General features: G+C 34.7%; 1 protein-coding gene across 3 annotated transcripts; it reads right to left on the bottom strand.

Moving 5' to 3' along the window:
- Positions 1–7,979: 7,979 nt before the first annotated feature.
- On the bottom strand, positions 7,980–16,841 carry ODAM (odontogenic, ameloblast associated). Of its 3 annotated transcripts, XM_009447781.4 has the most exons (12): positions 16,773–16,841; positions 15,973–16,038; positions 15,833–15,874; positions 15,245–15,292; positions 14,409–14,642; positions 13,940–13,987; positions 11,965–12,069; positions 11,065–11,112; positions 10,236–10,307; positions 9,644–9,805; positions 9,346–9,404; positions 7,980–8,383 (listed from the first exon to the last, which is right to left on the bottom strand). In XM_009447781.4, the coding sequence occupies exons 1-11, from the start codon at positions 16,806–16,808 to the stop codon at positions 9,375–9,377; spliced, it is 891 nt and encodes a 296-aa protein (XP_009446056.4). In that variant the 5' UTR covers positions 16,809–16,841; the 3' UTR covers positions 7,980–8,383; positions 9,346–9,374.
- Positions 16,842–17,181: the final 340 nt, after the last annotated feature.

Consider the following 17,181-nt stretch of genomic DNA (forward strand, 5'->3'; position numbering starts at 1 on the left):
TGCAATATTTGCTGTTCTGCAGCCTCCGCTGATGATACCCAGGCAAACAGCATCTGGAGTGGACCTCCAGCAAACTCCAACAGACCTGCAAATGAGGGACTTGACTGTTAGAAGGAAAACTAACAAACATAAAGGAATAGCATCAACATCAATAAAAAGGAAATCCACACCAAAACCCCATCTGTAGGTCACCATCATCAAAGACCAAAGGTAGATAAAACCGCAAAGATGGGGAGAAACCAGAGCAGAAAAGGTGAAAATTCTAAAAATCAGAGTGCCTCTTCTCCTCCAAAGGATTGCAGCTCCTTGCCAGCAATGGAACAAAGCTGGATGGAGAATGACTTTGACAAGTTGACAAAGTAGGCTTCAGAAGATTGGTAATAACAAACTTCTCCAAGCTAAAGGAGGATGTTTGAACCCATCACAAAGAAGCTAAAAACCTAGAAAAAAGATTAGATGAATGGCTAACTAGAATAAACAGTGTAGACAAGACCTTAAATGACCTGATGGAGCTGAAAACCATGGCACGAGAACTTCGTGATGCACGCACAAGCTTCAATAGCCAATTTGATCAAGTGGAAGAAAGGGTATCAGTGATAGAAGATCAAATGAATGAAAAAAAGTGAGAAGACAAGGTTAGAGAAAAAAGAGTAAAAACAAATGAATAAAGCCTCCAAGAAATATGGGACTTTGTGAAAAGACCAAATCTATGTCTGATTGGTGTATCTGAAAGTGATGGGGAGAATGGAACCAAGTTGGAAAATACTCTTCAGGGTATTATTGAGGAGAACTTCCTCAACCTAGAGAGGTAGGACAACATTCAAATTCAGGAAATACAGAGAACACCTCAAAGATACTCCTAGAGAAGAGCAACCCCAAGACACGTAATTGTCAGATTCACCAAGGTTGAAATGAAGGAAAAAGTGTTAAGGGCAGCCAGAGAGAAAGGTCAAGTTACCCACAAAGGGAAGCCCATCAGACTAACAACAGGTCTCTCAGCAGAAACCCTACAAGTCAGAAGAGAGTGGGGGCCAATATTCAACATTCTTAAAGAAAAGAATTTTCAACCCAGAATTTCATATCCAGCCAAACTAAGCTTCATAAGTGAAGGAGAAATAAAATCCTTTACAGACAAGCAAATGCTGAGAGATTTTTGTCACCACCAGGCCTGCTTTACAAGAGCTCCTGAAGGATGCACTAAACATGGAAAGAAAGAAGCAGTACCAGCCAGTGTAAAAACATGCCCAATTGTAAAGACCATTGATGCTATGAAGAAACTGCATCAATTAATGGGCAGAATAACCAGTGAACATCATAATGACAGGATCAAATTAACACTTAACAATATTAACCTTAAATGTAAACGGGCTAAATGCCCCAATTAAAAGACACAGACTGGCAAATTGGATAAAGAGTCAAGACCCGTCAGTGTGCTGTATTCAGGAGACCCATCTCACATGCAGAGACACACATAGGCTCAATATAAAGGGATGGAGGAAGATCTACCAATCAAATGGAAAACAAAAAAAGGCAGGGGTTGCAATCCTAGTCTCTGATAAAACAGACTTTAAACCAACAAAGATCAAAAGAGACAAAGAAGGCCATTATATAATGATAAAGGGATCAATTCAATAAGAAGAGCTAACTATCCTAAATATATATGCACCCAATATAGGAGCATCCCGATTCATAAAGCAAGTCCTTAGAGACCTACAAAGAGACTTAGACTCCCACACAATAATAATGGGAGACTTTAACACCCCACTATCAATATTAGACAGATCAATGAGACATAAAATTAACAAGGATATCCAGGACCTCAACTCAGCTCTGCACCAAACAGACCTAATAGACATCTACAGAACTCTCACCCCAAATCATCAGAATATACATTCTTCTCAGCACCACATCACACTTATTCTAAAATTGACTGTGTAATTGGAAGTAAAGCACTCCTCAGTAAATGTAAAAGAACAGAAATTATAACAAACTGTCTCTCAGACCACAGTACAATCAAATTAGAGCTCAGGATTAAGAAACTCACTCAAAACCACACAACTATGTGGAAACTGAACAACTTGCTCCTGAATGACTACTGGGTAAATAACGAAATGAAGGCAGAAATAAGGATGTTCTTTGAAACCAATGAGAACAAAGACACAATGTACCAGAATCTCTGGGACACATTTAAAGCAGTGTGTAGAGGGAAATTTATAGCACTAAATCCCCGCAAGAGAAAGCAGGAAAGATCTAAAATCAGGACCCTAACATCAAAATTAAAGGAAGTAGAGAAGCAAGAGCAAACAAATTCAAAAGCTAGCAGAAGGCAAGAAATAACTAAGATCAGAGCAGAACTGAAAGAGATAGACACTTAAAAAAACTCTTCAAAAAAGTAATGAATCTAGGAGCTGGTTTTTAGAAAAGATCAACAAAATGGATAGACTGCCAGCAAGACTAATAAAGAAGAAGAAAGAGAAGAATCAAATAGACGCAATAAAAAATGATAAAGGGATATCACCACCGATCTCACAGAAATACAATCTACCATCACAGAATGCTATAAACACCTCTACGCAAATAAACTAGAAAATCTAGAAGAAATGGATAAATTCCTCGACACATACACTCTCCAAAGACTAAACCAGGAAGAAGTTGAATCTCTGAATAGACCAACAACAGGCTCTGAAATTGAGGCAATAATTAATAGCCTACTAACCAAAAAAGTCCAGGAGCAGATGGATTCACAACCGAATTCTACCAGAGGTACAAAGAGGAGCTGGTACCATTCCTTCCAATCAATAGAAAAAGTGGGAATCCTCCCTAACTCATTTTATGAGGCCAGCATCATCCTGATACCAAAATCTGGCAAAGCACAACAAAAAAAGATAATTTTAGACCAATATCCCTGATGAACATCGATGCAAAAAACCTCAGTAAAATAGTGGCAAACCAAATCCGGCAGCACATCAAAAAGCTTATCCACCACGATCAAGTGGGCTTCATTCCTGGGATGCAAGGCTGGTTCAACATATGAAAATCAATAAATGTAATCCATCACATAAACAGAACCAATGACAAAAACGAAATGATTATCTCAATAGATGCAGAAAAGGCCTTTGACAAAATTCAACAGCGCTTCATGCTAAAAACTCTCAATAAACTAGGTATTGATGGAACGTATCTCAAAATAACAAGAGCTATTTATGACAAGCTCACAGAGAATATCATACTGAATGGGTAGAAACTGGAAGCATTCCCTTTGAAAATCGGCAAAAGAAAAGGATGCCCTTTCTCACCACTCCTATTCAACACAGTGTTGGAAGTTTTGGCCAGGGCAATCAGGCAAGAGAAAGACATAAAGGGTATTGAATTAGGAAATGAGGAAGTCAAATTGTCCCTGTTTGCAGATGACGTGATTGGATATTTAGAAAACTCCGTATCTCAGCCCCAAATCTCCTTAAGCTGATAAGCAATTTCAGCAAAGTCTCAGGATATAGGATCAATGTACAAAAATCACAAGCATTCTTATACACCATTAACAGACAAACAGAGAGCCAAATCATGAGTGAACGCCCATTCATAATTGCTACAAATAGAATAAAATACCTAGGAATCCAACTTACAAGGGATGTGAAGGACCTCTTCAAGGAGAACTACAAACCACTGCTCAACAAAATAAAAGAAGACACAAACAAATCAAAGCATATTCCATGCTCATGGGTAAGAGGAATCAATATCGTGAAAATGGCCATACTGCCCAAGGTCATTTATAGATTCAATGCCATCCTCATCAAGCTACCAATGACTTTCTTCACAGAATTGGAAAAAACTGCTTTAAAGTTCCTATGGAACCAAAAAAGAGCCTGCATTGCCAAGACAATCCTAAACAGAAGAACAAAGCTGGAGGCATCACTACCTGACTTTATACTACAAGGCTACAGTAACCAAAACAGCATGGTACTGGTACCAAAACAGAGATATAGATCAATGGAACAGAACAGAGGCCTCAGAAATAATGCCACACATCTACAACCATCTGAGCTTTGACAAACCTGTCAAAAACAAGAAATGGGGAAAGGATTCCCTATTTAATAAATTGTGCTGGGAAAACTAGCTAGCCATATGTAGAAAGCTGAAACTGGATCCCTCCCTTGCACCTTATACAAAAATTAATTCAAGATGGATTAAAGACTTAAATGTTAGACCTAAAACCATAAGAACCCTAGAAGAAAACCTAGGCAATACCATTCAGGACATAGGCATGGGAAAGGACTTCATGACTAAAACATCAAAAGCAATGGCAACAAAAGCTAAAATAGACAAATGGGATCTAATTAAACTAAAGAGCTTCTGCACGGCAAAAGAAACTACCATCAGAGTGAACAAACAACTTACAGAATGGGAAAAAATTTTTGCAATCTACCCATCCTACAAAGCACTAATATCCAGAATCTACAAAGAACTCAAACAAATTACGAGAAAAACACAAACAACCCCATCAAAAAGTGGGCAAAGGGTGTGAATAGACACTTCCCAAAAGAAGACATCCATGCAGCCAACAGACACAGGAAAAAATGCTCATCATCACTGATCATCAGAGAAACGCAAATCTAAACCGCAATGTGGTATCATCTCATGCCAATTAGAATGGCAATCATTAAAAAGTCAGAAAACAACAGATGCTGGAGAGGATGTGTAGAAATAGGAATGCTTTTACACTGTTGGTGAGAGTGTAAATTGGTTCAACCATTGTGGAAGACAGTGTGGCGATTCCTCAAGGATCTAGAACTAGAATTGCTGTTTGACCCAGCAATCCCATTACTGGGTATATACCTGAAGGATTTTAAATCACGCTACTATAAAGACACATGCACATGTATGTTTATTTGGCACTATTCAAGACAGCAAAGACTTGGAACCAACCCAAACGTCCATCAATGATAGACTGGATTAAGAAAATGTGGCACATATACACCATGGAATATTATACAGCCATAAAAAAGGATGAGTTCATGTCCTTTGTAGGGACATGGATGAAGCTGGAAACCATCTTTTTCAGCAAACTATTATAAGGACAGAAAACCAGACACCACATGTTCTCCCTCATAGGTGGGAATTGAACAATGTGTTCACTTGGACACAGAGTGGGGAACATCACACACTGGGGCCTGTCCGGGGGTAGGGGGCTGAGGGAGGGATAACATTAGGAGGAATACCTAATGTAAATGATGAGTTGATGGGTGCAGCAAACCAACGTGGCACATGTATACCTATGTATCAAACCTGCATGTTGCGCACATGTACCCTAGAACTTAAAGTGTAATAATAGTAAAAAAATACACTTCAACTAGAATAAACATGCTAGAAGATTGATAGGAATATGTTGAGTATATCGAGTGATGAGTTAGAAAATTTCTGGAGCTATAAGAAAACTGTTAAAAATTAAATAAAAATCCTAAACTTAAAATTTTAAAAAACTGGATGTATTTATTAGATGATATCAGTAGCAGAAGAAGATTGGCTCTAATAGAAGAAAGGATCTGTGAAGTTGAAAGTAAATGGAAATTTTCAAACTGAAGTGCTCAGAAAATATAAATCAACAAAGGCTCAATGACCTAAGAAATAGTGTCAATTAATCCAATATACATGGAATTGGAGTTGTAAGAATGAGAGAAGAGAAAAAAACGAAACAGAAAAAGAGTCAAAGAAGTACTGATGAAACTTTTCCTATTTTTATCAAAACCAGTATGCAGATTCAGAAAGCAAAGTGCACACCTAATATGATTCCTACAAAATTAGCCAGCCACACTTAACTCTCCTCGAGTCAAACTGCTGAACACGAAAGGGACAGAGAAAGTCATAAAAACAGCTCTAGAAAAAGAAACACTCCATACAAGGGAATGTCAATAGGAATGGCAGGTGACTTTTTATCAAAACCATTAGAGGCCAGAAGATAATGTTAGAACAATTTTCAAGTGTGGAAAGAAAAAAAGTCAGTCAACTTAGAATTTTATATTAAAAAAATATCTATAAAATGTGGGCATAATAAAGGCATTTTTTGATAAATAAAAATGGGGGAATTTATAGCCATCAGATGCAAACTAAATAAATTTTGGAGACATTTCTTGATATAAAAGGGAAATTATAGTGGATGAAATCTCAGACGTATAGGAAGGAAGAACACTGAAATTGGTAAATATGTAAGTAAATATATTTTTTCTTTTAAAAATTATTTAAAAGTTATACATAGCAGTAGTACATGTCAAAAAACATGTTATACTAATGACTGATAAGTGTAGAAACAAATATAACACAATTAGTCATCAGGATAATGCAAATTAAAACCATGAGATGCCTCTTTGAACATTTTAAAATAAAACACGGAATCCAGAACTATTTAATAGATAAGACTATAAATATGCTGAGATACAGATTTAGGAGCCAGTACCTTTTCATAAATCCTATTAAAGTCAAAATGGAAATGTTCATGTAGCAATTTAAAAGAATCGATGCAGCGATTTTTTGAGAGAGAGGAGAAAAGAGGACTTAGGTCAACCTGTATGGAGGTTAACATTTAAGGGATGTGTGACAAAAGAGGAATTTATAAAAACAATTTTAAGAAAAGACAATTCTATAATAATTGTGGGCCAGAAATGAGAGGAACTGGAATTCTTATTCACTCCTAATAAGGGTATAAAATGGAACAGCCACATTAGAAACTATTTAGCAGTCTCTCATAACATATACATATCCTTTGAGTTAGAGCTGTGTCTTGGTATTTACTTAAGAGATATGAAAACATGTGTTTACAAAAAAGTGTACAAGAATGTTCATTGCAGCTTTATTTCTGATATCCAATAATTGGAAACAGCTCAAATGTTCAACAATAGGAGAATGGATAAAGAAAATGACATATATTAATGCAATGTGGTATAACACTTAAGCAATAATATGAATGAATCACAAAAGCATTATGTTGAGTAAAAGAAACCAGACATGAAAGAATACATCATGTATGATTTAATTTATATAAAAACCCAGAATAGGCTAAATTAATATATGTTGATTGAAATATGAAAATAGTTGCTTGGCATGAGAGTGGGGAGACTAGATTGATTGGAGAAGAGTATGAAAGAAGTTTATGGGGTGTTGGAGATATTCTGTATCTTAATGGGGTGATGGTTACAAGATATATACATTTTTCACACTACACACTTAAAATGTCTTCATTTGAAAGTATTACTCTATTAGGCTATGATGATAGATTGAATATAGATGTATGGAGGAGTTGAAGTCATGTGTGGATTCTATACTTCATTCTTTTTAAAAAATTTTACTTTAAGTTCTGTGATACATGTGCAGAGCATGCAGGTTTTTTGCATAGGTATACATGTGCCATGGTGGTTTGCTGCACCTATCAACCTGTCATCTAAGTTTTAAGCCCCACATGCATTAGGCATTTGTCCTAATGCTCTCCCCTCTCCTTGCTTCCCACCCACAACAGGCCCCTGTGTGTGATGTTCCCCTCCCTGTGTCCATGTGTTCTCATTATGCAACTCCCACTTATGAGTGAGAACACGTGGTGTTTGGTTTTCTGTTCCTGTGTTAGTCTATATTTTATTCTTGAACTAATGCTGTTTTATTTAGATAGGAAACATCCAGTGGAGAATAGTTGGTAGGGAAAGTTTTGAGAATTACCAAATGTAAGCAAAGCTGATTTTAGAGAAATTATTCTAGATTGAAAGCCAGATCTGATGAAACCCAAAATCTCCACCTTATTCTCTACAGGATGCTGCCTCCCCCAAACAAGCATACACTTTCCTATCCTTTTGAGTAAGGACAGACACCTCTCTATGTGACTGTGTCATATTAGGAATAAGCACTTTATGATATCTGCCACCAAATAATTTTGATTGTCATGAGAATGTCTCAGGAGGAAACTGACTAAATGGACCTTAGGGAAATGAAGAGATGACATATCAAATCTAGATACTTATTTTACTTCATCAGTTCCAATCACAACACTCATCATACATCCAATGACAATATACATATCTTCATGGGTACTACCATTTTGCAGAGGCATCATTTACTAATGCAATTATCCAATTGATTTAATGATACTAGCTTTATTCTCAGTGTTATTATATTCCATATTATACAATGATAGGATATTTGAAGAGACATATAATTTTGTAAGACAAGACTCATTACATGATTGTATTATTTTCTATGACATATTTAAAGAGTTTAATAACATTTATAAGTAAAAACAAATTTAGGAGAAGAGTCAAGATATTTCATGTATTCCAAAGAACTGATACTAGCATTGAGGAAGCTAATAGCCTAAAATTATATCCAAGGCATGGCCACATCTTTTTCCCTGAAAAATATAATAGAAAAGCATTTTAATATCATTGGACTGCTTTGCATAAAACATCCTAGATATCTTACAAATTACTTATTAAAGAAATAGAAAGCTTTTCTTTTCACTGGCATTCATACATACAGAAAAAAGGTCATAAAAATACTGAAATCTCTTTAGTATTTCTTACTGAATAACTTGATTTGCCTTGTACAATATAGTACATTAGTGAGGAGGCTTTCCTAAAGAGGTATTATTACTGTTCACTCGGTTGTGTTTTTATAAACTTTTTTCATCTGAAGAATGCTGAGTGCTCATTTTTATGGAAGGAGAGATCAAAAGAGGCGCACAGGCAGCGGGGAGGATATTTCAAAAACTTTGTCTTTTAGTTTGCCCTTCAAGTTAAATTGTTTGCTTTTCAGTGTGCGTTTTTACTTTTTGGTGCTGTTTCCAGACTGCCCTTCTATCAAACTCCTATTGTGGCCTCATAGCCAACCAAGCTGATTAAAACAGGTAATTAGTTCAAGATTATGTCTGATATAAAAGTCATGGAATTTGAAATTTTCTTTTCCTTGTACAATTTCTTTATCATTTTGAGATTTTTACTTAATTTCAAACTAATACAGATATATTGGAATTATTACAATATTTAGCTTGCAAACTGAAATGATGATTTGGGAGAATTGATTCTGTATAGAGTGTCTATAGAATGTCTTTTATAATGGACCTAGAATATCTAATATTTGTGTTTTCAGAGAGTATACCAAACTTATAGGCAGACATGATTCTCAAAATTTAATTTTGTTTTTAAAAATTGTTGAAGTCCATAATCATTATTAATTTTATAGGTATATATAGCTGACTTGTTTTTATAACTACTTTGGTAAGAACTCTATTAGCTCCTCTGCCAACTTTTTTCTTTTGTCTTCTTATGTAGGAATTGTCGTGGCACCTAATGCTTGACTTTGGCAAATACCTACCAAAATGTCTGAATGATCAGGGCAACTTCTTATGGTTCCCTTAGGCTGTCAGTCTTGTCCTAGTGAGAAAAGGACATTCATAAGAAACTCTTATTAAATTGAAATTAAATTATATTCTGATTAATTGATTATCAAAAACAAGTTTTGGCCACCTTATTCAGAGTTAAGACCACATATTTTTCCTTAGTTATCTTCTTAATTTCATGACTAAGTCCTATAAATTAAAGCACTAATTTTATCACTGTATTTTTTCATTAGACAATTTTTTTTGCATAAAGTGAAGTTTTCATGACTCTACCTTCTCTTCTGGGAGCTCTGGGGTAATAGTTTGGTCTACAGCAGAAGTGAAAGCATTGGTTGTGCTTGGTTTTGGTGAAGTTGAGGGCATGAAAACTCCTGCACTGTCATGTCTAAAGTTGATCGCTTCTTTTCCTAAATATGGTATCTCTTCTCCTGTTGACTACAGAGAATGAGAATGAAAACAAAGTTGTCGTAAGTTTAACAAGAAGGCCAAAATTGGGAAGAATGTAAAGCAACAGGATTGAGATGCAACACAAGCATTATATTAAAAAAATAGTTGCTATTAGTTTTTTTAGATTATAAGCTACATAAAAGACCATGAATATATACCAGCAAACATTAATTGTCTCTTAATATCTGCTTTTAAATAAAGGTGCATCAAAGAGTACCTGGCACAACATACTCAAAAATACTAATTAACTGAGTAAGAGTGAACTGAATCTTCACTGGCAAAATATTGTAAGAAGAAGAAGAAGCAGCAAAAATTATTGATGGAATTACAACAGAGTTGATATTAAAATGAACATTAGTGCAGTAAGTTGTCAATTGTTGATTTCCAGTAGCTGGCAAAGTGTTGTAAGGAATCTTACCATCACAGCAATTTCAGGAGCTGTGCCTAGTTGGGGATCAAAAGCTAGTTGCTGCTGTCCTCCTGATATAGCCTAAAAACACAAAAAGTTTTAAAAAGTCTAAATCAGTGATCTATGAAAATATGCTCTTTGGCCACCCAGAGTACCAGAGTAGTAAAACACTCCCAAACTTCTTAAATTATTTTGCTAAAAACAGAAATAATAGTTTAATTTTTGCTATTAGAGCAGTGGCTTGACATCTCACCTCTGCTTCTGTTCTGGAAGTGCTACTTTCTAACATTCTCTACTAGGACCAGGCACTTACCTGTTGAGCATAAACAATTCTACAGAACACCAACATCAGACGGGGTGGAAAAAACAAGACAATTTCAAAATTTTGTCTAAAGTAAGGTCACTATACAAGTCACGAAAATACCAGGTGTTCTCACATCTTGGCTACTATGAGCGACTGATGCTTCTTTACCCATTAAAGCTTTCACCTTGCTCCACTATCCTTGCCTTAGAGGAATGAGCTTTTAAAATAATCATAGAGCTACCCTACTTTTGAGAATAGCCACTGCAGAGTGAACAACCACTTCTTTGCAATCTTCCCCAAATTACCTAAAAGAAGCCCAAATTGTGTGAGAAGTCATTCTAATACTTTCCTATTAAGACACCCAAGATTCCCCACATGTGTGTTCTCCTCCTTGTACTGAGTGGATACATACAATTTTGTTCAATTAGAGGTGCTCTGCTGGTCATCTTTGGCTGAAGGGCATTGATAGATTTAGTAGACAATGAAGGAAGTAGTTTCAAAATATTTTTTAATGAAAAATATGCATTTACTTACAGGTTCTGCTAGTTGTGGAATGTATCCAAATTGAGCATAGAATGGTATCTGTCAGATTTTTTAAAAAATGTATTATATTTTCTGTGATTATTCTTGTCATAAGTTTGCAGTAAATGATTACTTAAACTTATATATCTTTTTATATAAGTTAAAAGCATTTTTAAAGTTTATATGTTCCAGTAACTAAAAATTAATTATTGTTAAATTAGCAAGAATCTTTTTAATACCATATCATTTCTAGGATAAAACTCTCTCTTTCCCTTTAAAGCAACATGACAATTAGAATTAATACTACCAGTTTTTTAAAGCATAATTCTGAGTTTTCTCTAATTTGTAATGCCAGGTTTTAGAGTTATGATTAAATTAAAAAAAAGACATTTTCATTCTAACAGGAAGGATGTTAATAATACATGAGCCACCTGAATTTATGTTAGAATTCTAAAAATTTATTGCAGTTTCACAAAATTTAATATAATGGTATCTAATTGTATCTCAAAATCCAGTGATCAAATATTTCTTTCATCAAGGTAGCTAATATTTTTGCCATTTATTATTTTTAAATAGTAACCACACACACATATGTGGAAAGGTGGATGCTAGTAAATTTTAAATGTGAGAAAACTTCACTTTTCGAGGTTATTCAGCTTTTTGGCCTTGATTCTATTGAAGTCCACTTACTGATTTCATTGGCTAAAAATCCAGCCCTGGAATATTACCAAATAAGTTTACACAAATGATTTATAGCCGAGAACACTATACCTACCCTCTTATGCCTACCTGTTTCATGCTGTTGAGTGTTTGCATTAAATATACTCAAAAACTTTTTTTCTATGGTAATATACCTTATTTTCTCTATTTTCAAGTGGAACTAGTAGGATTAAAATAAAACATTTGCAGTACCTGCTCCTCATACTGCTGCTGTCTTGTTTGTTGAGGTGACCTTGGAACTGTTTGCTGAGGTTGTTCCCAGGGTAGGAGCATGTAAACTGGATAGTATTGAAACATCTACTTGTAAAAAGAGAAGGATACAAGAGATTCCATTAAATCAGCATAGGACATACTTTTTATCTTCTAATGTCAATTTTATTTAAAAGCTGTTTTATGTCTAGCAGCTTTATATGATTAAATACAAAGCAAATAGATGAAGAATCCCTTCCCAAACTTTGGAAACAACTTGTATCCCAGGTAATACTGGACTTGGTTTTTAAGGTTGCTTGGGCAAACACATTTAGGAAATAGTGGGTTGAACTAAGCAGAAGAGCTTTTTTTTTTCAAAGGACATCTTAGAAACTTTATATACAAATTACTTTGCAAATACCTAAGTGAAAGATAGCCTATGTAGCACTTACCCTATATTTTTGAGAATCATCATTCTGCAGAATGTGGTATTAGATGTTCTGCCATAATAAATGAAATGCTATGAATGTATTGCCTTTAAGAATTGCTACTTTATTAAAATAATCCATATATATTTTAGGATATTTGGTAAATCAAGACATAGACAAGTAACAAATGAAATCATCTGAAACTTCCCCACCTACATTACCATGTGGCTTCCATTTATATTATCATTGCCTTCTACTTATATGTCTGTGTCTGTTTATTTGTGTATGTGTTCATAGAAAATGAGAATCTTAGTAAATATGTTAATTTTTGTATGCTGTTTTTATTTGCATAAAGTAAGAGATTGTATTAGACATGAAGTTAAAAAAAACAGCTAGGGTTTCAGAAGGATTATATTTTGTGCAAGCATTCTTAATCCTGGCTAAGAATCAAACTCACATTTGAGCATTTTAGAAGATGACCAAACTTAACATCTATTCATGGGGTATTGATTCACTGGGGTAGGGTTCAGACGTTTGTAATTTTCAAACAACAGAGATTCTAATGTAAAGCCAGGATGGAGAGCTACTGGTTTCGTGGTTAAAGAAGGAGACAGAAAGGGTGGAGAATTATATTCCAACTCAGCTATTTACTTTCAATGGGATGAGGAATTTGATCTCATTAAGACTAGGTTTCTTGATTCTTAAGATGAAGTAATTCTAGTTATACATCTAATTCTTTAAATGCTTATGTCATAGAATGAGATAATGTCTAGAAGTAACTTTTGTTTTATAATGGGAGTGGATGTGGGACAAAGTTATTTAGTTATAATTACAGTAGAGTCAAATGCTGTAACTTTTTATGAAAAGGTCAATATTCTGTGATGAGTAATATAATTTATTTATAATACTGTTTCTTTGAACCCAGAATATTGTAAAATTAATAATCCTGATATTTATAGGGTTTTCCATATTAATATGATGATTATACTAGTTTGCATTCATTTTTAAAAGATTATCCTATTTAATGGAAAAAATTACCATTTGATTGTAATATGGATTCAAACTGGAAATGTATAAGAAGCTTAAAATGTTTTGAGCAGAATTTCATAACAGCCAAATAACATGGGCAAGTGTTTCTTATCTCTACATCATATCATATATTATCAGCTTAGTGCATCTCCTTCTGAAGCAAAATTTAAAGTTGGATAAAGTCAGCCCATGGTATTTCTCTTGAGTTTTTCCCAACTTCCAGCAATTTGGATGCAGAGAGGACATGACCTGGGGCTTACTGAGCTCTTTTACTCTCAACATAGCAATGCCCTGGAAATTCAGGGGTCCTGGAGACTCTACTTAGCTGCCTGTCCTTAAGGAGTTGTTAAGTGAGCCCAACATCAACAAACTGATACTAGCCCAGCAATGATGTTATCTAGACAGTGATATCATTATATAGGTTTTTATAGCCCTGCTATAGGAGTCAGAGCTAGAAATAGAAAGCATTGTGGAGAGTGTATGTAGCCATCTCTATGGGCAGTGTTGTTATATCCATTTACCTGTCCTTGCTCTTGAGGCATTTTGAAGGAGAATACATAGGGCATCACCTGCCAAAAAAAAGAATTATATAAAAATGTATGCTTGACTTTGTTATTTAAAAATCCCTGAGCTGCTTTTCATAGAGCTAGCCATATAAATTTATCATTTGTGTTAACAAGTTTCCACAACAAAAAGTCATCTGTTACATGTGCTGACATAAATTGCCTATTATTGAAGTTTTCCTATCTTATCCTAGACTTGTTTTTAACTTTTTTGGCTTGTTGCTGTATCCTAGAGTAGCTGATTTAAATATTTTTTGTCTTAGAAATCAGAAAATAAAAGAAAGAACTTACAGCGATGGTAGAAACATATAATGAGAAAAAATATTGTTCAAAAACCCCTGCCTATTTCAAAGCTGATTCATATTCATTGTCAGATTAAACATGCAGTTCTCTCTCCTCAGAACAAAATGAAAGAGGCCTGACTTACGTGACTGGGGCCTGGTTGTGTCTGAGGCGGTGTTTGAAGCTGTAAGGGATCAACTTGGCCTGCCTGGGCTCCTTGGGCAAAACTGGCCTGTCCTGGGAAGGGTATCTGATTTGGGAGCAGTCCAGCAAACTGGTCTAGAGCTGATAAAGAGAACTGGGAGAGTCCTGGAATTTGAGCCTGCTGCTGCTGTTGTAAAATTCCAGAGAAAGGTGGAATCCATGAATTAAGTGGGCCCTAAAAAGACACAAAGGAAAGAAAGCATGTTCCCTTCATGCCAAAAAGAATTTAAAAATTAGTCCTGAGCAAGAAAGAGACAAAATACAAACAATTTCTATAGTTCCAATGTTGCAACATAAAAAAGGACAGCATCTTGATTCATTTTGAACCAAGCAAATAATACGAAGCAAATGCTAAATTCCCGATGGCCATGAGAAATATGGGGCAGGATAAGGTTGATAAAAGAGCCCAACATCTGCATATGCCACACTGGTTTTAAACCTTCTGTATTTTCCCCTACCTTAACCCTAAACCCCCCAACCTGCTGTTACTGGTTAACTGGGCATGACTTTTTGTAAAATAATTACTTTTAACTATCTCATAGTTGTGAGAATTAGTACCTGGCATATACCAAGTTCTCAATAAATAAGTGTTGTTCAAATTACAGTTTCTACTTTAATCTTCAAGCAAATGGCCACTAGAACATATGAGACAAATTCATAATATTAAAAATTGAGATTTCCAAAATAGGATCAGGAAACATTTTGTTTTCTTACAAAATAACATAAATGAGCAATAGGTAAATATTCCCCATAAAGTAATTATTGAAATGGAGGTACCTGAAGTTGTAGTGGCAAAAGTTGACCATTATTAAGGTTAAGAAGTAACTAGAAAAAGAAAAATAATATGAAATCAAGATTACTACACACTAAAATGAGTAGGAACAATGTTTACTGCAAATATAGCACAAGTCATAGCTGGTTGCTCAATTTCTTGTTAGAAGTGGGACATTTTCTCACTAGGCTTACATTAAATTACAGTGATTAGAAGTTAGATTTAAAACAAGGTTGGGATTTAACAACCTCTCCTCTGTTGGGTATGAGATTGCACAACGTTAGCACATTCCAGTGGTTTAGTCATTTTATGTTTTTAAACACCTATATACACCTGTGTGAGGTGTTATTAGAACAAAAAGATATAAACAATATTGTATCTGCCTTTGAAGAATTAACAATCAATCAAGGGAAGCAGAATAATATTTTAGAGGTAACCTGTTATATAATCAAACATGGACATTAGAAATGTGCTTGGATATACATAAAAGCTAGTGGGGAGGAACACAGTATAAATTAAATAACGACTTCTATCTCTTCCCACTTGATTTCCATTAAAAAAAGGAGGAGATTGTTTTAATTATTTAAACTAACCTCATTGCTATTGCTGGCAGACGTAAGACGCTGTGGGATAAGCTAAAAGTAAAAATGAAAAAGAAAATCAGAAATAGTAAAAAGAAGGGATTGTTGAAGGTTTAACACAATGGAACTAGTAGTGCCATAAAATCACTTACTGGGGCTGACAATGTGGCTCCCAGGAATCCAAGAAGAATTATAATTTTCATTTTCGTATGATATATCTAGAAAATAAGTTGTGATCTTTAGCTTTATAAAGACATTACTTAAAATTCATGACAAAATAATTAGTATTGTTAATCAAAGGAATAGCTGGGTGAATTCCATAGTATTTACTTACATTTTGCAATTTAAAATTTAAAAAGTTATATTTGTAAATTTCTGATATAACTCTTTATTTTCTCTCAGACAAGCTGTTTATAAAAACCAAGATTGTTTGCTTGTCCTTTTAGCTTGAACAAAAGACTCATTTGGAGACATATGATGTGGTTGAATGCATTAAAGAACAAGATGATCTCCTCCTAGTGCTGCCCTACAAGGAGAGGAGCAGGCCCATCAGACCATGGGAGGTCATGACTAAGGCTAACCAACTAGGGACTTATTACTGCAGCAATTTTAATGTCTATGTTGAAAAGTACTTCAATAGAGATTTGACAATACCAGTCCAATACCAGATAATTTCCACTTAGTAGTCTAATAACAGGATAATATACTAGAACTAAGCAACTGAGTCAATGTTTTTGTAATTTATGGCAATAGATTATAAAACTGAACTGTGATATTGATTTATGGTATAACCTGTTTAAGTATATTTCTCTTGTCTTCTAGATGTGAAACTTTTTTCCCTGCTTCAAATCATTGACCTAATCAAGCATTTAGGGTGAACTTGATAGTCTATCCTGCAGAGTTCACTGATTTTGGTTCTTCAAACTGTAAAAGCAAAGATTTGATATCTTACCTTACTCCTGGACCTAAAAAGAAAAATCTGAACCATGTGAGATCTGTGTTCTTTTCCTCTCTCAGCTCTACTGCTTGACGCTTCTCTTAAATTTTAAAACTCATCTTTAGAAAAAAAGGACCAATCATTGTTCAAAAAGGACCAGTGATTCAGTGGGTTTCAGACAATGGCTTAGCTAATAACCTCTTTCCTAATCATTTAGGTGGTATATGGATTCCCACACTTTTAGTAATGTTATTAAATTATCCCCTGAGAAATGTTTTCCTGTGATCATTTCTGGTTCTGGTTTGGTTATGAGTAACTCTCCTAGAATAATTCTCCTAGAATAATTCTATTCTACTCTTTTATAATTCTTAAACTGGATACCCTAATTGAATAAAACTGGATACTGTAACTGAATAAAAGTTAA

The sequence above is a fragment of the Pan troglodytes genome, chromosome 3 (genome assembly GCF_028858775.2).
Source record: "Pan troglodytes isolate AG18354 chromosome 3, NHGRI_mPanTro3-v2.0_pri, whole genome shotgun sequence".
NCBI lineage: Eukaryota > Metazoa > Chordata > Mammalia > Primates > Hominidae > Pan > Pan troglodytes.